Consider the following 23,985-nt stretch of genomic DNA (forward strand, 5'->3'; position numbering starts at 1 on the left):
TGTATATATTATATCAGTTTTTTAATTGAGTCTGTTATTTCCATCAAGGATTTTACATATGAGACATGGTGTGGTTATAAATTGGTCACATACAAACCAGAAAACAAGATGCATGGGGAAAACATAAACTGAACATTCATTAAAGTTGAATGCCATATCCTAAGTGTGAAATCTTAAAAACACCGAACAAAGGTTTCATTTGTCCACATCTCTTCATTCTGTGTCCTTATAGGTGGCAAGACTGTTGCGGAAGCAGGACCACATGAAGACTGCCCTTGCCGGCAAATCTGGGAACAAACTGCAAGTAACTTAACCCAGTCTCAAGACTCCATCATAAATAATTCTCACTTCTTTGAACAAGGTGATGTCCCCTCCCAGGTTGAGGCAGGACTATCTATAATTCATACAGGACAGAAACCTTCACAGAATGGGAAGTGTAAACAATCCTTCAGTGATGTTGCCATCTTTGATCCTCCTCAGCAGTTCCACTCAGGAGAGAAGTCTCATACGTGCAATGAGTGTGGAAAAAGCTTCTGTTACATCTCAGCTCTTCGTATTCACCAGAGAGTTCACTTGAGAGAGAAACTCTCTAAGTGTGACATGCGTGGTAAGGAATTCAGTCAGAGCTCATGTCTGCAAACTCATGAGAGAGTCCACACTGGAGAGAAACCATTCAAATGTGAGCAATGTGGGAAAGGCTTCAGATGTAGAGCGATACTTCAAGTTCACTGCAAATTACACACAGGAGAGAAACCTTATATTTGTGAGAAATGTGGGAGGGCCTTCATTCACGATTTCCAGCTTCAGAAACATCAGAGAATTCATACTGGGGAGAAGCCGTTCAAATGTGAAATATGTGGTAAGAGCTTCTGCCTTAGGTCAAGTCTTAATAGGCATTGCATGGTCCACACAGCAGAGAAACTGTACAAATCTGAGGAGTGTGGAAAAGGCTTCACTGATAGCCTAGATTTGCATAAGCATCAGATAATTCACACAGGACAGAAACCGTACAATTGTAAAGAATGTGGGAAGAGCTTCAGATGGTCCTCATATCTTTTGATCCATCAGCGAATCCACAGTGGAGAAAAACCATACAGATGTGAGGAGTGTGGGAAGGGCTACATTAGTAAGTCAGGTCTTAACTTGCACCAGAGGGTCCATACTGGAGAGAGACCTTATAATTGTAAGGAATGTGGGAAGAGCTTTAGCCGGGCTTCAAGTATTTTGAATCATAAGAAACTCCACTGCCGGAAAAAACCCTTCAAATGTGAGGATTGTGGAAAGAGGCTTGTACACCGGTCTTTCTGTAAAGACCAACAAGGAGACCACAATGGAGAAAACTCATCCAAATGTGAGGACTGTGGGAAGCGCTACAAGAGGCGCTTGAATCTGGATATAATTTTATCATTATTTTTAAATGATATGTAAGTTGTACATATATATGGGATATGGTATGAAATTTTAATATGTGTATATAATACGTAATGATCAAATTGATGTAATTAGTGTATTACCTTAAACAATTAACATTTCTTTGTTTTGGGAAAATTCAAAATCCATTGTTCTAGCAATTTGAAAAGAAACAATAAATTATTGTTGATTATAGTCACCTTTGGTGCTTTAGAACACTAGAATGTATTTCTCCTATCTAGCAGTACTTATGTATCTTGTTACCCAATCTTTGGCTATCTCACCCAACCCCTACACTTCCCTGCTTCTAGAACCACTGTTTTACTCACTACTTCTATGAAATCAACTTTTTTAGCTTCCATATGTGTGTGAGGACAGTTAGTATTTATCTTACCTTGCTTAGCTTATATTGTTTAACATAATGCCCTCCAAAGCTCATCTGTGTTGCCACAAATGACACAATTTTGTTTTCTTTTTATGCCCAAAGAGTATTCTATTGTGTATATATGCCACCTTTTCTTCATTTATCTACTGATGGACACATAGGTGGGTTCCATATCTTAACTATTGTGAAGAATAGTGCTCCAATGAACATGATAGGGTAGATATCTGATCCACATACTGATTTCCTTTGCTTTGGATATACTCAGTAGTGGGATTGCTAGATCACTCGAATCTTATGCCTCAGAGGCTTGACACGAGAGCAAAACTATGGAAGTGTGGCTAGGGTGATATGGCTTCATACCACCTCAGGCCTCAAGTCCTCAACTGCACCAGAGTGTCCACGTTGGACAGAATCCTTAGTAATGAGGTGTGTGATAAAGTCTCTGCTCAGTTGTCTATAATCTCATTTGAGAGTTCACAAAGGGGCAAAATGTTAAAAAGAGGCATATGGTAAGCACTTCAGTGTGTGTTTATATCATAATTTATCACAGTCCATACTGATAATATATTTCATCCAGGCTTGTAGGACAGAAAACATTTGTTTAAGTTAAATTCAGTGTTTCACCATAGCTCAGCATACTCCCGTCATCCTAGGACCATCGTAGTAGAGAACTCTTGTAAATTGTGCAGTAGGGTTGCAAACAGAACTTACACTTGTCATTCAGGAGACAGGCCTTAGAATAAGAGTTTGTTCACACATTTACAAAACCCTAATGATGAACATGTCAAAAGTGATGACCACTAGAATGTCAACTACAGGTACCTTGTTTTCTGCATCCTCAGGACCTTAACACTGATTAGCACTTACATGTTTAGTATGTGTTAAATGACTCAAAAGGAGAAAGTATGATATTTTAAAATTGTATCTAGGAGAGAAAATCTACAAAAAATAATTCAGGGACACCTGAGTTAAAATGCAGAATACACTCAGTTCTGCAATGCAAAGCATTATTTTGGGTAATCTTACCCTGTTGCACTTGGCTGCTGGCTTCCCCTCATTCTCTGTTCTGAAGTTGGATTTTTACTACTAGTGGCTTTGTCTAATGCTCCATTGGTTGCATACAATATAAATTCAACAATCATTTGTAACTCTTCTCACACTACAGGCTGAAAATGGTTTGTTAACTTGTTAATAACAGTACACTGCATATATCACAATTACACTTTTTTCAACAGTGTTAAGGCAAAATTTATAGTTAATACTTTTTACGTGGCAGATGTAGTTACGTTGGAAAAAACTTCCTTAGTTCTGAATTCTCATGATTGCTTCTGTATTTCCATGCAGGCTTTGATATAATGGCCTTCTAATTGTGGTAGCATTTATTTTGTCAAACAACTCAGGTAGAAGCTATGCCAATTTGACAATTTTTGGAAACCTAACCTAACATTCTCTTCCTAGCTCTATGAAATACCAAGAGAAACCTATCGGAGTTTGGTAATTTCATGAAATGTATCCATGATTGGGGTAGGAGTGACATTTACATGCTCTTCTTTATTGTTGGCAGTAAAAATAAGTCTTTTGTAAGCAGTGTATATCAGAATGTATAAGGTACAAGTGTTTTACCTGGAAATGATGGGATAGGAAATTATGATTATGATGTTAAAACTGTGAAAAGTAGAAAACCACATGGATGATATCACCCCATTTTAAAATGGAATAAGTATTCAACAAGAATTTGTGTGAAATGCATTTATTCCTATAACATAAGACCAATAAAATGAGGGCACCAGACATACAGTAAAAGCAGAAAAACATAATGTGAGCTTTGTGAAATCTGACTGTAACCTTCATAACATAATCAAATATCTTTGTGTGTTTCTGGGACTTTTTAATGTGTATATACGTAATTTGTGAACAACTATTCTTTCCTCTGGCAATGAATATTTGCTGGTATTTTTCCATTTTATAATTTTATGCATTTTTTCTCAGTGAACATCAGTTTTATCAAAGCAGTAAATTTAGTGCAATAAATTTGCAAACTTATTAATGTTAATCACTTACCTATCAGGACTCAGAATCTCAGAATAAAATTGCTCCATATTGTCATATGATGTAAGTTCACAATGACTAGGGCATTTTGAAGTCATTTCAAAGTGAAATACTCTCTGGTTGGGCCAGGCGCAGTGGCTCACGCCTGTAATCCCAGCACTTTGGGAGGCTGAGGCTGGTGGATCATGAGGTCAGGAGATCGAGACCAACCTGGCTAACACGGTGAAACCCCATCTCTACTAAAAACACAAAAAATTATCCAGGTGTGGTGGCGGGCGCCTGTAGTCCCAGCTACTCGGGAGGCTGAGGCAGGAGAATGGTGTGAACCCAGGAGGCAGAGCTTGCAGTGAGCTGAGATCATGCCACTGCACTCCAGCCTGGGCAACAGAGTGAGACTCCGTCTCAAAAATATATATATATTCTCTGGTTTTTAGAATATGCAGATAAATGAAGTCTGGTTAACTGTCATGGTAATTAAAGCATGTGATGCTTCTTTAGGGGTAAGTCAGGGAGTGTGCAAATACTGGAGATCCTGCCCAGTGCCCAGACACAGCTGATTTATCGAGACAGAGAATTCACAATAGCGAAAGAATTTAATACACATAGAACTGGCTAAATGGGAGACAAGGGTTTTATTATTACTCAAATCAGCCTCCTTGAAAATTTGGAGGCTAGGGTTTTTCATAGATAGTTTGACGGGCAGGGGGCTAGGGAATGGGTGCTGCTGGTTGGCTGGGGATGTGAAAAATGGTCCTTGTGCACTAAGTCCACTTCTGGGTGGGGGTCACAGGACCAGTTGAGTCAAGAGTCATGGGTTTAGGTGGGGCCATCCAGTTGTCAGAAATGCAGAAGCCTGAAAAGACATCTCAAAAGGCCAGTCTTAGGTTCTACAATAGTGGTGTTATTTACTGGAGTAACTGGGGAATTTGCAAATTTTAAGACCTCTGGAATAACAGCTGGAAATCAGAATAATGACTGGTAATCCTTTACACATATATCTTAGAATTCAGGCCCCTCTCATCCTCGTAAACTAGTGGGGCCTTTCAATAGTGTTACAAAGGCAGTTTAGTTTGGGGGAAGGGCTATTACCATTTAAATTATAAACTAAATTCCTCCCCAAGTTAGCTGGGCCCACACCCAGGAATTACTACCAAGGGCAGTTTGGTGGTTAAAAGCAAGATGGAGTTGGTTAGACGAGATCTCTTGCACTGTCATAATGTTCTCACTGTTATAATTTTTACAAAGGTGATTTCAGAGATTGAAATAGATATACATATGTGTGAAGGTTGTTTGTTTGTTTTTGTCTTTTAAAGCAACAGATCTTCACCTGAGGTCAGGAGTTCGAAACCAGCCTGGCCAACACAGTGAAACCCTGTCTCTACTAAAAATACAAAAATAACCGAGTGTGGTGGCACATGCCTGTAATCACAGCTACTCAGGAGGCTGAGGTGGCAGAATCACTTGAAACCAGGAGGCAGAGGTTGCAGTGAGCCAGATCACCTCATTGCACTCCAGCCTGGGTAACGAGCAAAACTCCATCTCAAAAAATTAAAAAAAAAAAAAAAAAAAAACAGATCCTTTGAAAACCAGAGGTGTATGGGCAGGGAACATAGCATGACAGCAGCAGAGCTTCTGTTGCTATGGATCCAGTTAGAACAAAGACCTGGTTTGGATGCCAATTCAGAGTTATATACCTTGGTGTTGACAAAAAGAGTCAAACTCTATAAAATATAAAGAGGTTTATTCTGAGCCAAATATGAGTGACCAAGGCCCATGACAAGGCCATAAAAGGTCCTGAGAACATGTGCCCAAAGTGGTTGGGTTATAGCTTGGTTTTATACATTTTAGGGGGACAGAAGTTACAGGCAGATATCAGTCAACACAGGTATACATTGATTTGGTCTGGAAAGGCGGGACAACTCAAAGTTGGCCATGGAGGTGCTTCCAGGTCTTGGGTGGGTTCAAAGATTTTCTCATTGGCAGTTGGTTCAAAGAGTTATCTAAAGGCCTGGAATCAATAGAAAGGAGTGTCTGGATTATGATAAAGGGTTGTGGAGACCAAGGTTTTTATTATGCAAATGAAGACTCCATGGTAAATGGTAAATGTCTCTTATCAGTTGAAAGCAGTGCCAGACTCTTCAGTTGATTCTCTCCTAGAGAGAGACCTGGGAAAGGAAGAGGAATGTAGATTTTACAAAACGAATATACTAAGCATGCTAGATTCTAATGAGATTGCTCTGATTTGACAATATTAAAGGTTTTCTTAATAAATTGACTTCCAATCTTATCTTTAATGTCTGTAGTACTCTTGTGCACTGAATATTATTTTTTTCATTAAACAGTTTTCTGTAGATCCTGAGGAAAACATACAAAAAAAATTTGAAAAACTCAAAAGGCAGTTTCCTGCTGATGAACATCTGTGGGATAATTGATTTTAATGGATTTATAGTGCATAGACTATAGTCCCTAGTTATTTAATCAAGCACTAATATAGACATTGTGATGGTATTTTGTAGACATTCAGCCCATAATCAGTTGGCTTTGAGTAGGGATATTATGCTAAATAAGGGTAGGCCTGATCAATCACATGAAGATCCTTCAGAATAGAGCTGAAGCTTCTCTGAATGAAAAAAATATTGCATCTTCTGGTGGCATCTTCCTCTCATGGGTTAGAGTTCCATCTTCACCTTTCTGGTGGCCAGCCATATGCATTTTGGAATTGCTTAGTGATATGGTTTGGCTCTGTGTCCCCACCCAAATCTCATGTTGAATTGTGATCCTGAGTGTTGGAGGTGGGGCCTGGTGGGAGGTGATTGGATTATGGGGGCTGTTTTTAATGATTTAGCATCATCCCCCTAGTGCTGTCTTTTGATGGAATTCTGATGAGATCTGCTTGTTTTAAAAGTGTGTAGCACCTCCTCCTGCTCTCATTCTCTCCTGCTCTGCCATGGTAAGACATGCTTGCTTCCCTTTCACTTTCCATCATGATTGTAAATTTCCTAAGGCCTCCTAGCCACGCTTCCTGTACAGCCTGTAGAACTGTGAGTCGATTAAACCTCTTTTCTTCATAAATTACCCAGTCTCAGGTAGTTCCTTTTTTTTTTTTTTTTGAGATGGAGTCTTGCTTTGTCACCCAGGCTGGAGTGCAGTGGTGCGATCTCGGCTCACTGCAACTTCTGCCTCCCAGATTCGAGCTATTCTCCTGCCTCAGCCTCCCGAGTAGTTGGGATTACAGATGTGTGCCACCATGCCCAGCTAATTTTTGTATTCTTAGTAGAAACGGGGTTTCACTATGTTGGACAGGCTGGTCTCAAACTCCTGACCTCAGGCGATCCACCTGCCTTGGCCTCCCAAAGTGCTGGGATTACAGGTGTGAGCCACCACACCCAGCCAGGTAGCTCTTTATAGCAGTGTGAGAACAGACTAATAGACTTAGCCAGTTCCACCGTGCCAAAGCAGAGTTCCTTGCAATAAGTGCTTGTATATGTCATACTGATTCTGTTTCTCTGGTTGAATGCTGACCAAAAGACATTTTGCCCCACAAGAACTTCAGAGGAAGAGCACCCTAAGGATGAGTTTTCTAAATTGATTGTGTTTTCTAGAATTGGATTTCTACTCTTACTAAATTTAAGAGCACTATTGACTTTATTTCCAGTGCAACATAGGGAACTGGTTGTGAAAGGCATGGTGTGATAATATGCCAAATATCATACTGAATAATCCTAATCAAATGCCTATTGGAATGATTCTGGTGACCATGAATTTGTTAGTTTAGGACACAGTAGACAAACTTATCAGTATAGTAGTATTTTCTGGATGCTCCTAGTTGGGCTTCAGAAATTAGGAAAGAAGGCTGGGTGTAGTGGCTCACGCCTGTAATCCCAACACTTTGGGAGGCCGCGTAGGGTCGATCACGAGGTCAGGAGATCGAGACCATCCTGGCTAACACGGTGAAACCCCGTCTCTACTAAAAATACAAAAAAGTTAGCCAGGTGTGGTGGCACGCACCTGTAGTCCCAGCTACTTGGGTGGCTGAGGTAGGAGAATGGCATGAGCCCGGGAGGCAGAGCTTGCAGTGAGCCGAGATTACGCCACTGCACTCCAGCCTGGGTGACAGAGTGAGACTCCATCTCAAAAAAAAAAGAAGGAAAGAAAAAGATGAGGTCAATCACTATGCAGGGCTTAACTATGCCTTGTTGATCTTGGTATTCATAGTAAAAAAATTGATGGGAAATCTATGATACTGTCACTGGGTTTGTGTTGTCAGAAGAGTTCTATTGCAGGGGAAGAGAACTCTAACTGCAACCACCTAACATAGTCACAGCCCTCAAATCAATTCCAAGACATGTCCAGTTTACAAATCCACATTCATTTACATAAAGGGGAGGCCAATGTTAGATGAGTATGGGCCATGATACATTTCAGAGTTCTCCATAGGAAACCATGGGCATAAACCTGTGACTGAGTACATAAAAGGAGAAATAATCACTCTTTTGGGCAATGACTGAATCCTTATTGTCAAATGGCACATTGATATGATGATCAGACATGGTGAGGAGAAAGTAGGAGCTACACTAGGCATATTAGTAAGACACATACATGACAGAAAGGAAGAATAAATCCTATAAATATTCATGGGCCTTCCACTTTGGTGAAATTTCCATAGGTTCACTGATGTGGGACTATTGAGATATCCCTTCTAAGATATAGGACAAGTAGCATATGGTACTTCCTACAACCAAACAAAGTGTTAGAATGTCTAATGGCCCTCCTTGGCTGCTGGATGCTACTTATGCCTCACTGGGATATGCTACTCTGCCTTTTTTTGTCTGACCCAAAAACATTTTGCCTCAACTAAGATACCATAAGGCTGTGTAATGTATCCTGGCTGCCATGTAAGTTTCTCTACCCCTAAGACACTGTGGACCAGGAGATCCAAAAGTAATTGAAATATCAGTGACAGAGAGTGATGTTTGGAGCCACTGGCTGGTCACATTTGATGAATCAAACCACAAATGGATAGGATTTTGTAGCAAAGCCCAGTCATCCTCTACATATACTTACTCTTTTTCTTTTTGGTAGAGACAGGGCCTTGCTTTGTTGCCCAGGCTGGTCTTGAACTCCTGGCATCAAGAGATCCTCGTTCTTCAGCCTCACAAAGCAATAAGTACAGGTATGAGCCCCCAGCCCCAGCCTACTTACTCTTCTTTGGAAAAGCAGCCTATGATTTTGCTAGTGGTCTTAGCAGAGACAGAGCACTTAACCATGACCTACCAAATTAGCATGTGTGCCAAGCTTTCCATCATGAATTGGGTGTTGTTGGCCCCTCCTTGTCTTTAAATTGTATGTGCACATTGGAATTCCATTTGTAAGTGGTATATGTATGATTGGGTTTGAGCAGGCTCTGAAGCCACAGATAAGTGTATCTAAGGCCCATGACCCCTACTCCTACTATGTTATCTTCAGAATGAGTGAACATGAAGACAAGTCCTATGAATTATTGTGTCACAGCAGCAAAAAGAAATGAAGTGATTAAAAGTAAACAAAGCCTAAAGGACCACATGTGCAGTATAGGTGTCCTGGGTAGAGAGAAAGAAAGCCAAGAGAGATTATTTACAGAAATAAAAGCTGAAAACTTCTCAAATATGAAAAACACATCATTCTGTAAATCCAAGAAGCTCAATGCATTTCAAGTAAGATAAACCCAAAGGTACCCAACTGAGACATGTTATTTAAAAATTGTTGGAAACCAAAGACAAGTGAAAAATTTGACAGCAGCAAGTCCAAAGTGACTTGTCATGTACAAAGAAATCTTTAATGAAGATGTCAGCAGATTTCTCAGCAAACATCTGAGCCTAGCTGATATATTCTTTGCTAAAAACACATACACACCATACATACACACACACGTCTATCGAGAATTCAACATTCAGCCAAACTGTCCTTCAAACTTGAGAGATAAATCTATGTGAATGGGTAGACAATATGTATAGACATAATATATGACATCAGTTGTACAAAGTGGGGAGAAGGAGAAGCTGTGAATGAGTAGTGTTTTTGCACGTGATTGAAGTTAAGCTGGTATCCATGGAAAACAGTTTGCTACAACTTTAGAATGTTACATGTAGAATGTTACATGTAAGTCCATGAATCAGAAATGTTACATGTTTCTAACTACAAATACTAATGAAACATACACAAAGGGAAATGAGGAGAGATTCAAAATGTATCACTACAGAAAAAGAACTCAACATCAAGGAAGGCAGTAATGGAGGATATGAGGCAAAAGAGCCAGAAGACATATAGAAACAAATAAAATGGTAAGACCTTCCCTATGAATAATTGATTTACCATAAATGAATTAAACACCCTAACCAAAAGATGTAGTTTGGTAAAATGATTGAAAAAAACAGTATCCAAGTGTATGCTCTGCACAAGGGATTTGCTTTAGATCTAATAACATGCATAGACTTAAAGTGAAAGGATGGGAAAGTTTTTCCATATCAATAGTAACAAAAAGACAGAAAGAGTGGCAGAAAAGAGTGGCAGAGACAAAGAAAAACTATATAATGCTAAAGGGTGATTCCACCAAGAAGATATAGCAATTATAAACATATGTGCACCACACATCAGAGCTCCAAATTATATGCAGCAAATACAGAATTAAAGAGAGAAATAGGCAGCTACCCAGTAATACAGTTGACCCTTGAACCACATGGATTTGAACTTCACAGGTCCAATTATATGTGGATTTTTTTTAGTGAAACACACATTGAAAATACAATATTCATAGGATGTGAAAACCTAATATATGGAGGGCCAACTTTTTGTATGCACGGGTTCCATAAACCTGAGTATGTGTGGATTTTGGTATATACAGAGCTCCTGGAAACAATCGCCCCTGTAAACTGAGGAACAACTGTAGTAGGACACTTCATACCTCACTTTCTTTTTTAAAATGTGTACTTTTATTTTAGATACAGTGGGTATACGTGCAGGTTTGTTACATGGGTATATTGCACCAAGATAGTGAGCATAGTATCCAATAGGTAGTTTTTCAACACACGCCCCACACCCTACTTCCCCCCTCTACTAGTTCACAGTGACTATTGTTCACATGTTTATGTCCATGTGTGCTCAATATTTAGCTCCCACTTATAAGTGAGAACATGCAGTATTTGGTTTTCTGTTCCTATGTTAATTCACTTAGGATTATGTCCTCCAGCTCCACCCACGTTACTGCGAAGGACATGATTTCAATTCTTTTTTTATGGTTGCATAGCATTCCATGGTGCTTAACATACAAGTGCATGTGTCTTTCGGTATAATAATCTATTTTTCTTTGGGTATATATCCAGTAATAGGATTGCTGGGTTGAATTGTAGTTCCATTTTAAGTTCTTTGAGAAATCTGCAAACTGCTTTTTACAGTGGATGAACTAATTTACATTCCTATCAACAGTGTATAAGCATTCCCTGTTTTCTACAGCCTTGCCAGCTGTTGTTTTTTGACTTGTTTAATAGCCATTCTGACTGCTGTGAGATGGTGTCTCATTGTGGTTTTGATTTGCAGTTGTCTAAAATGGTTAGAGATGATGAGCATCTTTTCATATGTTTGTTGGCTGTGTGTATTTCTTCTTTTGGGAACTGTCTGTTCATGTCCTTTGCCTATTTTTTAATGGTGTTATTTGGTTTTTGCTTGTTGATTTGTTTCAGTTCCTTATAGATTCTGGATATTAGACCTTTGTTGGATGCATAGTTTGTGAATATCTTCTCCATGCTGTAGGCTGTCTGTTACAGTTTCTTTTGCTGTGCAGAAGCTCTTTAGTTTAATTAGTTCCCACTTGTCAACTTTTACTTTTCTTGTAACTGCTTTTGGGGGACTTAGCCAAAAATTCTTTGCCAATGCTGATGTCGAGAAGGGTATTTTCTGTTATTTTCTTGTAGGATTTTTGTAGTTTGGGGTCTTATACTTAAATCTTGAATCCATCTTGTGTTTATTTTTGTGTATAGTGAAAGGTAAGGGTCTAGTTTCATTCTTCTGCATATGGCTAGCCAGTTATCCCAGCACCATTTATTGAATAGAGAGTGCTTTCCCTGTTGCTTGTTTTTGTTGCCTTTGTCAAAGATCAGATAGTTGTAGGTGTGTGGCTTTATTTCTGAGTTTTCTATTTTGTTTCATTGGTTTATATGTCTGTATTTGTGCCAGTACCATACTGTTTTGGTTACTGTAGCCTTACAGTAGTCAGAATGTTGATAGTGTGATGCCTCTAGCTTTGTTCTTTTTGGTGAGGATTGCTTTGGTTATTCAGGCTCTTTTTTTGGTTCCATATGAATTTTATGAGACCAATGTGCTGCCTACTCCACTAAGGAGTCAACTCCATATGAATTTTAGAATAGTTTTTTATAATTCTGTGAGGAATGACATTGCATACCTCACTTTCAAATAGATAAGAAGACCAGACAGAAGATAATGATGAAATAAAGGACTTGAAAAACCCTACATACCAATTGGACCTAAAAGACATGTACAGAATACCTCATACAACAGCAACAATAGAATACACATTTTCTTATTTATACATGAAACACTCTCCAGGATAGGCCATATATTATGTCATAAAACTAAAGTTGACAAGTGGGAACTAATTAAACTAAATTTATTGTCTTAATAAATTTAAAACTTTAGTACCATAGGAAATATTTTTTTCCAATTATAACCTAGCCAAAAAAACCTGGAAATCAATAGCAGCATGAAAAGTGGAAAATTCACAAGTATGTGGAAATGAAACAACACATTCTTAAATAATCTACATGTCAGACTAAATTAAAAGTAAAATTAGAAATATCTGGAGAGAGCTAAAAATAAAAGCAATGTGTCAAAATTGGTGGGATGAGAAAAAAAGCAGTAATAGGTGTGAAATTTGTACCTGTAAATACTTAAATTAAAAAAGAAGAAATATCTCAAATTCACAACCCTATTTTACATTCATGAACTACAAAAAAGAATCTGAATAAGAAAGCTAGTGGAAGGAAGGAAATAATAAACATTAAAGCAATGATACATAGAGAATGGAAAAACCAAGAAAATCAACGAAACCAAGAGTTGGTTATTTTCATAAGAAAATTATGAAAACTTCAGTGAGATTGAATAAAAAATGAAGACAGAAGGCTCAAGAAACTAAATCAGAAACAAGAGGGGACATTATCACCAATTTTTACAGAAATAAAGATGATTGTAATAGAATACTATATACAATTGTATGCCAAGAATTTGTATAACTAGATGAAATAGACAAATTCCTTAAAGCATACACCTTACCAAATCTGAATTATGAAGACAAAAAAATCTGAGTAGACCTCTAACTAGTAAGGAGATTGAATCAGTAATCCAAAACCTCCCAATGTAGAAAAGCCCAGGACCAGATGGCTTCACTGGCAAACGCTTCAACACATTTAAGGAACATTTAACACCATAGCTGCTCAACCTCTTCCCAAAAATGCAAGAAGAGAGAACACTTCTTTGATCCTTCTGTCAGGTCAGTATTACCCTGATGCCAAACCAGAAAAAGACAATTCAATAAAATTATACACCAATATCCCTTATGAATACTGATGCAAGAATTCACCAGCAAAATACCAGCAAGATCCAGCAGCATATTAAAAGGATTACACATAGTGACCGAACTGTTTTATTTCTGGAAGGCAAATATAATTATGGTTCAACATACAAATATCAGTGTAATACTCCACATGAGCAGAGTGGAAGGTATAAATCACATCATGTCAGTGAATGCAGAACATTCAGTTTCACAAAATTCAGCACCTAGCACCTTTTCATGATTGAAATACCAAATAACTAGAAGGAGAATAAACTACCCCAACAAAATAAAGGCTATATATGGAAATTCTCAGAGCTGATTGTCATACTCAATGGTGAAAGACTGAAAGCTTTTCTTCTAATATCAGGAACACAATGAGTTTTCTCCACTTTTCCCACATTTAGTCAATGTAGTATTGGAAGTTCTATGCAGAACAATCAGATAGAAAAAGAAAATAAAGCTATTAAAATTGGAAACAGAGGTAAAATTGTCTATATGCTAATGACATGTTCTTATATATAAAAATGCTAAAGAATTCACAAGAAAAAAAAACTCTTAGAGCTAGTAAAGTCAGAAAGTTGCAGGAAAAATATCTATATAGAAGAAGCCGTTGTATTTCTATACAAAAACAATCTGAAAAGGAAAATAGTTCCCTTTGCAATAGCATTAAAAAAATAAATTACTTAGGAACTGTCTTAACCAATGACAAGAAACACTTGGACACTGAATTTTGCAACATCTTACTAAAGAAAATTAAAGAAGGCACCCCAGGCATGGTGGCTTATGCCTGTAATCCCAGCACTTTGTGAGGCCCAGGCAGGCGGATAACTTGAGGCCAGGAGTTCGAGATCAGCCTGGCCAACATGGTGAAACCCCTGTCTTCACTAAAAATACAAAAATTGGCCAGGTATGGTGGTACGTGCCTGTAATCCCAGCTACTTGGGAGGCTGAGGCAGGAGAATCGCTTGAACTCAGGAGGCGGAGGTTGCAGTGAGCCAAGATTGTGCCACTGCACTCCAGCTTGGGCGACAGACTGAGACTCTGTCTCAAAAAAAAAAAAAAAAAAAAAATTAAAGAAGGCGCAAATAAATGGAGATATATCCATTATTAATGGATTGGGCGATTTGATATTGCAAGGCTGTCAATACCTATACCTATAGATTCAATGCAATCCTTAATCACAGTAACATTTTTCTCAGAAATGAAAAAATCCACCTAAGATTCATGTGAAATATCAAGGGACACTCTCTCCCATGGTCATATTTTAAACCTCGTCATTTTCTAGCAAATATTCCTCCATAATAATTTGCAGCACTACTCTCCAACAACTTTGACTTGTATTTCCACCTCGGTCCCACCAGCATGCTAGCATCAGTAATACTAGAACCTCGCCAATACCTACAGTCCACTGAGACGATCACCTTTTTACTCTTTCAACTCCTCGTGTACTCACAGCCTGCCAAGCACATTTCTTGTCAGGAGAGGACAGCTCACTTCTCCTAAGGTCTCACTTCCCAAAATTGTCTCCCATGAAAATTTCTAGCTAGATGAAGGCAGAGAAAGAAAATATTTGATTTCTTAGGCTTTATGGAAGCGATAGGAATGGCAATAGTGGTTTGGAATGGAGACTGCACGCACCAGTCAACAGGGTGTGTCCTGAATAAGCAGTGGGTAAAGGACATTTACTGAAATGCTATCTCCCACTCCACTTCAGGAAAGCTTGCTGCAGAGTTAGAGTGATATAGTCCAAATTGCTCTGTTTGAGTCGCGGGCCCTTTGTCTCACACGGGCGAGTCCGGGGAATTCTGGGAAGTGGAGTCCACACGCTCTGTGGAGGCTCGAGCACTTCCGGTCCCCAACTGTGACGTTGCTATTTCATTTACCATAGTAGTTTGAGTCATTTCCACATCTTGCGAGTCCTTCCGAACGAGTCTCCTTTCCTTGGGGCTCGCAACCACCCAATGATCGATTCAGGAGAAAAGAAGCCTGGGCGGAGAGCAGAGGTTTGGAGGGGCGCGGGCGGGGATTGCCGTTCCAGTCAGCTGAGCCTTCTGGCGTCGGGGGGCTCTGCTAGGGTCTCAGGGAGTGGGATTGGCGCGGCCCGGTGTGCCCTACTTTGACCTCGCTTAGTCCGCCTCCCTCCTCCCTACGTGTGCAGCCCCTTTCAGTGTGGTGTGGAGTGTCACTTAATGTCCGTTTATCTTCCATTGCTGGTTCGTTTGTTTGTTTGTTTTGTAACGGGACTTTTCGGACCATCCTAATGGATTCATTTTGGGACCTGAAAGAGGTAACACAAATGAGAGCCTTAAAAGCAGTCCCTGTCACTCGGTGTCTGGTGGTCTCTTGTTAATTTCCCACGAAGCCTGTCAGGTCCTCGGGTGGGGTCAGAGCTCCAGCTGCAGGGGCGCCGGCCCTTCTGCCTGATCCCTGCAGGACGCTGGATGATCCCTGACGCCTTCTGACCTCTTTTTAGGAAAGCGAGGGGAGCATTTAACTTTTATGGGGGACGGCAAAACGGTCAGGGTATTTCACAGCTTTCTTTTTCCCCAGCCCGACCTTTCTAAAAGAGCTGCAGGAAGGGACTTCTTGGCTACTGATGGCAAAGCTCTACGTGAGTGATCCTTGGCTTTTTTTCTTTGACAGAGATGCTTACCTCAACGGAGAGTGTGTAGGATTTGTCCCTCGGGCATGGGTGTCGATAATAATTAAGCCTTAATTGGTAACTTTATTCCAAGTACTTTAAACCCCAAAATACATGATCTCCACAGTGGCACTGTGGAGAGGTGCTGCTTTTTTCATTTTAAAGATGGGCGTGAGACACAGGTGGAGCAGGAGTTGAAACCTAGGCAGTCCAGGTTAGAGCCTGAGTTGATCATCTCTTGAATGCAATTCTCATTGAGGCAGAGGTACTAGCTGGGAACAGGTGGAGAACTTAAGTTAGGGCTTGATTGAAGGCACCTTGAGGCAAGGCTCAGGGGCTTGGACTTCTATAGGAGTTTTTGTTTGTTTGCTTTTTGCTTTTTTTTTTTTTTTTTAACCTTATCTACTATTTTCTTTCTCTCTCTCTCTCTCTTTTTTTTTTTTTTTTTTTAAAGAGTTTCGCTCTTGTTGCTCAGGCTGGAGTGCAGTGGTGCAATCTTGGCTCACTGTAACCTCCGCCTCCCGGGTTCAAGTGATTCTCCTGCCTCAGTCTCATTTTCATCAAAGGGCCCGCGACTCAAACAGAGCATTTGGACTATATCACTCTAACTCTGCAGCAAGCTTTCCTGAAGTGGAGTTAGAGATAGCATCTCAGTAAATGTCCTTTACCCACTATTTATTCAGGACACACCCTGTTGACTGGTGTGTGCAGTCTCCATTCCAAACCCCTATTGCCTAATCAGTCATTGTCAGGACACAAACAGAATAAGTAGGAAATCTATAAGCTGACCTATGTCTCTCAAGATCCAAAACAACTTTACTCTTGTCCCTTGTGCCAGTGCAATGCTGCTGTCTCCCAATAGTCTTTGGCCGTAAGATTGAGGTGACATCTGCTTGATGTTGTAGGAGGCAGTGACCTTCAAGGATGTGGCTGTGATCTTCACTGAGGAGGAGCTGGGGCTGCTGGACCCTGCCCAGAGGAAGCTGTACCGAGATGTGATGCTTGAGAACTTCAGGAACCTGCTCTCAGTGGGTGAGGACGGGCACCCTCTGTAATGGAATGTCAGGCCCCAGGAGTGGTTTTTTAATCCTAGGGTTTTCAAGTTTGAGTGTGCAGTGAGAACCTACATTTCCAGTAAATTTTTTCTGGCTATTAGGTTGGTGCAAAAGTAATTGTGGTTTTGTCATTGGAAGTAATGGTACACTGTAATTACGTTTGCACCAACATGATATTACCTTGAACATGTTGGGATTAAGCATGTGACTTTGCCTGTTCACAGGGCATCAACCATTCCATGGAGATACTTTCCACTTCCTAAGGGAAGAAAAGTTTTGGGTGATGGGGACAACAAGCCAAAGAGAAGGGAATTTGGGTAAGAACCAAGCAATTGTGTGTCCCTGCATGTGATTCCTGTCTGTTTTACTTCTGTCCATGCCCATTTCCAGCATTTTGGGGTAAATGGCCAAACCTGTTTCCTGGATTATTACAGCCTTCTCCCTGCTGATGCCCCTGCTCCCACGCTTCCCACCCTGCCATCCGTTCTTACGGTAGCCAAAGTGATCCGTAGGAAACGGAAGTCACATTGCCATTCCTCAGCTCAAAGCCTTTCTGGCTTCTTGTTTTTATTAGTGTTACAACCTCTTTAAGTGGCTGTTGTAGACCCTGTGATCTGCCCTTCATCCCACACTGTCTGACTGCATCTCCTGTCCTCTCCCCCTTGCTCCATCTTTTCCAGGCACATTGTCCTCCCTGCTGTTTCTCTATCCTGCCAAGGACATTGTATTGCCTATTGTGGCCAGTGACATAAAACTCAGCAGACTGAACAAGAAACACTTATCTTTCTCTTCTGTAGGCCTGAAGTCTGACACATCTCACTGGGCAAAAATCAAGTGGTCTTAGGGCTTTGTTCCTTTCTGGATGTTCATGGGGAGAAGACTTCATTTTGGTTTACCAGTCTCTAGTCACTGTCTACACTCCTTGGCTCTCGTTTCCCTTCCTCCATCTTCAAAAGCAGCTACGTTGCATCCCTGACCATTCTTCTATAGTCATGCTTCCTCTGCCACTCTTCTTATGCCTTCCTCTTTCACCTTTCAGGTCCCTTGTGATAGTATTCATCACTCCTGGATGATTCAGGATGACCCTCCCACTTTCTGCTTAGCTGGCTAGTGACCTCAATGGCATCTGTAGCCTTAATCTCCCTTGCTGTGGAACATAACGTGTTCATAGGTTCTGAGGACTGGATGTAGACATCTTTCAGGAATGATTATTTTCTCTACTACAAAAGCTTCTGCCTCCGAGCCCTCACTTGCTCTTCTCTCTGATTGGAATACACTGTCCCCACAAAACTTACTGACCCCTCTTTTAGTTTATGCAGCTCTCTGCTCAGTTTTAATATCATGGGAGAGGTCATCTCCAAGCACCTTATTGAAAATACTATCCTATCTTTACTCTTCTTGGCCTGCCTGTGTTGTGTCTCATGTATTTCTGTCTACTGATAAGTCACCTCTCCCCTTTGCAATGTAATCTCTTGAAGGCATTTATCTGTTTCTTTATGACTGCATCTTCAGCACCTAGAATACTCCTGGTACATGGCAGTTATCTGTAAATATTTGGTATTCTTATGAATGAATTAATGGATGAGAGGACTTGACTGTCTGTAGGAATCATGGAGATAGCTAATAAGTAACAGACATACCAGAGTGAATGTTATATAGTCATGCCTTGGTAGCCGTGGGGTTTGATTCCAGGAACCCCTTGTGGATACCAAAAGCCAAGGATGCTCAAGTCCCTTCTACATGTAAAGTATTTGTATATATCCTACACACACCCTTTCATATACTTTAAGTCATGTCTACATTAGGTATAACACCAAACGCAATGCCTACCCATCGCTTTATTCACATGGATTCAATGTATAGGACTCAATGTGAGAAATTCAAGTTTTGCTTTGTGGAACTCTGTGGAATTTTTTTTTCCAAATACTTCTGATGCACTGTTGGTTGAATCCATGTATGCTGAACCCACAGATATAGAGGCTGACTATATGTTGCAGGACAGTTGTTGGTTTGTTTTTTTTGTTTTGTTTTGTTTTGTCTGTGCATGGCTGCTTATCCAATTTTGACTTTCTTAGGTTCTCTTGACATGGTTGGTTTTCTGTGTGTGCAGTTGACCCACATCCCATGGAAACTTTCAAGCATGGTTTTCATGACCACATTGAGAAACATGCCTTCCCTGGGGCTTACCCTTGAGCTTTCCTTAAGGACCGTGTTTATGTCTGTGAGAAATTCTTTATATCTATGAGCTGAATGTTGCTTATATTTCCAAATGTTTTTCTTCAAAAAATGTGTCTATTTCTGCATCTTTATACAAATTTAATTGTCAAAAATGTGAAGGAATATAGATTTTACTGAAATCTTTCTTTATATTTATAGAGATATATTGTTGTATTTTCATCTGGTGAACTTTATGACCTGAAAGGAATTGGGAAACTGCTCTCAAAATAGAAACCTCCCAAAGGATACTCTCCCTTCTCTTTAAAGACTTATTTATACGTGACAGCATATTAAATATATCCATGTACTACTGTGTACTGAAAGGTACATACTTATCAATTAATATTTTCCAAGATTCTTTCCATTGGAAAAACTTGGAAGTTATCTTTCCATTGGAAAAATGTACCTAATTCAGGACTTGGTAATATCCTGACAAAGTTCTAAACATTTTGTGAGCATGAGCCATAGTAAGAAACATATCTGTCAATGTAACACGGACAAACATTTTTCATGTGTGTAGATGTGTGTGAGTGGCTTTAGTAAGCAATTCATGTAATGACATTTTTCCTGCTTGTCATAATGCTGCAATAATTTTCATTCTAGTTATTGTTTTGTAAATGTTTATTGCAGGTTTTAACTTTATTTCAGCTCATTGAGGCATAGTCTTGAGTATAAAAAGTTATAAAGCCTGTTTACATCATAGACTTTCTTTTCATTCCACGTGTTTCTGAACAACTTTGATTGTCTGATCAGGAGCATCCCCCTTTGTGAACCCCTGGAAGGACAGCCTTTCAGATTCCCCTCAGAACTACAGTTGTCTGTCCCTGTACTCTTTCAGATAACCAAGTTACTTACTATCCATATCAAAACAGAAAAATAAGATTAAGTATTTTTATACATGTGTAAAATTATTGTGGGGGAATACTTTGAAGGTATAGATATTAAACACTCTGAGGTGTTTGGTGTTAACATTGTGAAGAGTTCAACCAACTACGAAGTTTAGTGGGACGTTTTACAGAGGACTGCTCTCACTTCACATCAAGTGAAAATTCGGCAGCTTTTCAAAACTATCTTCATGTTTAGTAATTTGCTAGAAAGACTCTTAGAATTCACTGAATGCTTTTATCCTCACACTTACTGATTCTTACAGGGAAAACATGCATATTATAGTTAACCAAGAGAGAAACTAAATAAGACAGAGTACAGGGAAGTACCAAATCCTTATTTTCTATTGTATTCTCCCAGTGGAGTGGGGTATGTTACATTGTCAGGATTAGCATGTGACTTAGACACAGATAACTCCCAATCAGGGGAACTTACCTGAGTGCTGGGATCCAGAGTAATTACTGGGGCTCCAATTTCATAGCCATGATTGGTTGGTTGATTCCCATGTGGTTATTTAGTCTCCTGGTTCACTGATTCCCTGTGAGGTAAAGCCCTTCCATGAATCACACTGATGTTCTTTCTGATGTGAGGAGTATCACCCCCCATGCCCCAAAGGAGTGGCCAGTCACAACCCTAAATAATATTGTTTCACTATCCAGAGTTACCCAGGTTTTACCCTCAAGCAAAGAGACTCTCCTCAGGCATGACACTTCAAGATCCTAGAGATTACCTCTCAGATGCTGACAACAACGTCCTGACCTCTTTCAAGTTAGGTTAACTTCTTTGTAAGGATGTATAACAGACAAATATACAAACTATTTATTCGTTATTGCTTCTCCTTAAAGTTCCTTTGGATTCATATTTCACTACATATGTAGTATTTTAGCTTTATAATTTACCACACAAAATTTTAGACTGACTAAAAAATTCACTAGAAATAGCAACAAGTGAAATGTATATATTAATTTTTTAAATAAGTATTTTATTTCTATCCAGAATTTTACATATGAGACATGATGTGGTTCTAAATTGGTCTCATGCAAACCAAAAACCAGGGTGCACTTGGAAAACAGAAAAATGAACGTTCATTAAAGTTAAATCCCACATCCTAAGTGTGAAGTCTTGAAAACACTGAACAAAGACTTCACTTGTCCACATGTCTTATTTGGTGTTTTTGTTCGTTTGTTTGTTTCTGTTTTTGTTTTGTTTTGTTTTGTTTTGAGACGGAGTCTCACTCTGTTGCCCAGGCTGGAGTGCAATGGCCTGATCTTGGCTCACTACAACCTCTGCCTCCTGGATTTAAGCGATTCTCCTGCCTCAGCCTCCTGAGTAGTTGGGATTACAGGTGTGTGCCACCACACCCGGCTAATTTTTGTGTTTTTAGTAGAGACAGGGCATCACCATGTTGGCCAGGATGGTCTCGAACTCCTGACCTCACAGTCCACCCGCCTCGGCCTCCCAAAGTGCTGGGATTACAGGTGTGAGCCACCGTGCCTGGCCTACTTGTCCACATGTCTTAATTCTGTGTCCTTATAGGAGGCAAGATCCAAACTGAGATGGAGACTGTTCCAGAAGCAGGAACACATGAAGAATTTTCCTGCAAGCAAATTTGGGAACAAATTGCAAGTGACTTAACCAGGTCTCAAGATACCACCATAAGTAACTCTCAGTTATTTGAACAAGATGACAGCCCCTCCCAGATTAAAGCAAGACTATCTACAGTTCACACAAGAGAAAAACCTTTCCAGGGTGAAAATTGTAAACAGTTCTTCAGTGATGTTTCCTTCTTTGATCTTCCTCAGCAGTTATATTCAGGAGAGAAGTCTCATACCTGTGATGAGTGTGGAAAAAGCTTCTGTTACATCTCAGCCCTTCATATTCATCAGAGGGTCCACATGGGAGTGAAATGCTATAAGTGTGATGTGTGTGGTAAGGAATTTAGTCAGAGCTCACGTCTGCAAACTCATCAAAGAGTCCACACTGGAGAGAAACCATTCAAATGTGAGCAGTGTGGGAAAGGCTTCAGATGTAGATCAGCACTTAAAGTTCATTGCAAATTACACATGAGAGAGAAACCTTATAATTGTGAGAAATGTGGGAAGGCTTTCATGCACAATTTCCAGCTTCGGAAACATCACAGAATTCATACTGGGGAGAAGCCATTCAAATGTGAAATATGTGGTAAGAGCTTCTGTCTTAGGTCAAGTCTTAATAGGCATTGCATGGTCCACACAGCAGAGAAACTGTACAAATCTGAAAAGTATGGAAGAGGTTTCATTGATAGGCTAGATTTGCATAAGCATCAGATGATTCATATGGGACAGAAACCATATAATTGTAAAGAATGTGGGAAGAGCTTCAAATGGTCCTCATATCTTTTGGTCCATCAACGAGTCCACACTGGAGAAAAGCCATACAAATGTGAGGAGTGTGGGAAGGGCTACATTAGTAAGTCAGGTCTTGACTTCCACCATAGAACCCACACGGGAGAGAGATCTTATAACTGTGATAACTGTGGGAAGAGCTTTAGACATGCTTCTAGTATTTTGAATCATAAGAAACTCCACTGCCAAAGAAAGCCATTGAAATGTGAAGACTGTGGAAAGAGGCTTGTATGCCGGTCATACTGTAAAGACCAACAAAGAGACCGCAGTGGAGAAAACCCATCCAAATGTGAGGACTGTGGGAAGCGCTACAAGAGGCGCTTGAATCTGGATATAATTTTATCATTATTTTTAAATGACATATAAGTTATACATATTTATGGAGTGTGAAATTTGATACATGTATATAATGTGTGCTGATTAAATCAGTTTAATTTCACCTGAAACATTATTTGTGTTGGAAAAAATTGAAAATCTGTTTTTTGGATTTGAAAACAAGTTACTGTTGGTTATAGTCACCTTTAGTGCTATAGAACAATAGAAGTGAAGTAGTGAGGAGTTTGTTTGTTTGTTTGTTTGTTTTGAGACGGAGTGTCGCTCTGTCGCCCAGGCTGGAGTGCAGTGGCGCGATCTTGGCTCACTGCAAGCTCCATCTCCTGGGTTCAGGCCATTCTCCTGCCTCAGCCTCCTGAGTAGCTGGGACTACAGGCACCCGCCACCATACCCAGCTAATTTTTTGTATTTTTTTAGTAGAGACGGGGTTTTGCTGTGTTAGCCAGGATGGTCTCGATCTCCTGACCTCATGATCCGCCTGCCTCGGCCTCCCAAAGTGCTGAGTAGTGTGCGGAGTTTTGAATAAAGTTACAGGATCAGGGGCCAGGGTGCCAGAGAGAGGAAAAGAGAGGGAGAGAGAGATTTTTCTTGGGACTGGAACCTGAACAAACTTAGTCCAGGGGAGGGGTGCAGTCCATCCCACTGCTTGCCAGGTTGATCAGGCCTGCAAAGTCAACCTTTTCAATTTGACTTTGAATAGAAATCCTGCATGGATTTCTATTCAGGTGACTCGGATCAGTAAGACAGGGAAACTTTCCACTCATTCCTCTTGGATGTCTATTCAGGCAACACAAGCCAGTAAGGATTAGGAAAGGAGAGGCAAAGCACCCTGAGTAAGAAAAAAGATAGGAAGAGGAAAAGAGAGAAAGAAAAAAGGGAAGGGATTGACTGGGCATGGTGGCTCATGCCTGTAGTCCCAGCACTTTGAGAGGCCAAGGTGGGCAGATTGCTTGAGTCTAGGAGTTCAAGACCAGTGTGGGCAACATGAGGAAACCCTGTCTCTAAAAAAACACAAAAATTAGCCG

The 23,985-nt window shown here is 40.1% G+C and overlaps 2 protein-coding genes across 5 annotated transcripts in view; both read left to right on the forward strand.

Moving 5' to 3' along the window:
* Positions 1-1,609, forward strand: part of ZNF230 (zinc finger protein 230) — a 61,781-nt gene extending 60,172 nt beyond the window's left edge. For both annotated transcript variants that reach the window (XM_054674106.2, XM_001158754.6), the window contains one exon: positions 233-1,609. In XM_054674106.2, coding sequence (XP_054530081.1) covers positions 233-1,428 — 1,196 coding nt within the window. In that variant the 3' untranslated portion in view covers positions 1,429-1,609. The remainder of the gene's footprint in view (positions 1-232) is intronic.
* Positions 1,610-15,275: 13,666 nt separating this feature from the next.
* Positions 15,276-23,073, forward strand: ZNF222 (zinc finger protein 222). Of its 3 annotated transcripts, XM_001158893.6 has the most exons (5): positions 15,296-15,448; positions 15,996-16,056; positions 16,992-17,118; positions 17,366-17,458; positions 21,780-23,073. In XM_001158893.6, exons 2-5 carry the CDS (start codon positions 16,042-16,044, stop codon positions 22,991-22,993), a joined length of 1,449 nt encoding a protein of 482 aa, XP_001158893.1. In that variant the 5' UTR covers positions 15,296-15,448; positions 15,996-16,041; the 3' UTR covers positions 22,994-23,073. The 3 variants fall into 3 exon arrangements, with proteins under 3 accessions (XP_001158938.1, XP_001158893.1, XP_009434065.1); XM_001158938.6 differs by lacking the exon at positions 15,996-16,056 and having other exon boundaries at positions 15,276-15,448; XM_009435790.5 differs by lacking the exons at positions 15,296-15,448; positions 15,996-16,056 and adding an exon at positions 15,477-15,732.
* The last annotated feature ends 912 nt before the right edge of the window (positions 23,074-23,985 follow it).

Source organism: Pan troglodytes, chromosome 20 (genome assembly GCF_028858775.2).
Source record: "Pan troglodytes isolate AG18354 chromosome 20, NHGRI_mPanTro3-v2.0_pri, whole genome shotgun sequence".
NCBI lineage: Eukaryota > Metazoa > Chordata > Mammalia > Primates > Hominidae > Pan > Pan troglodytes.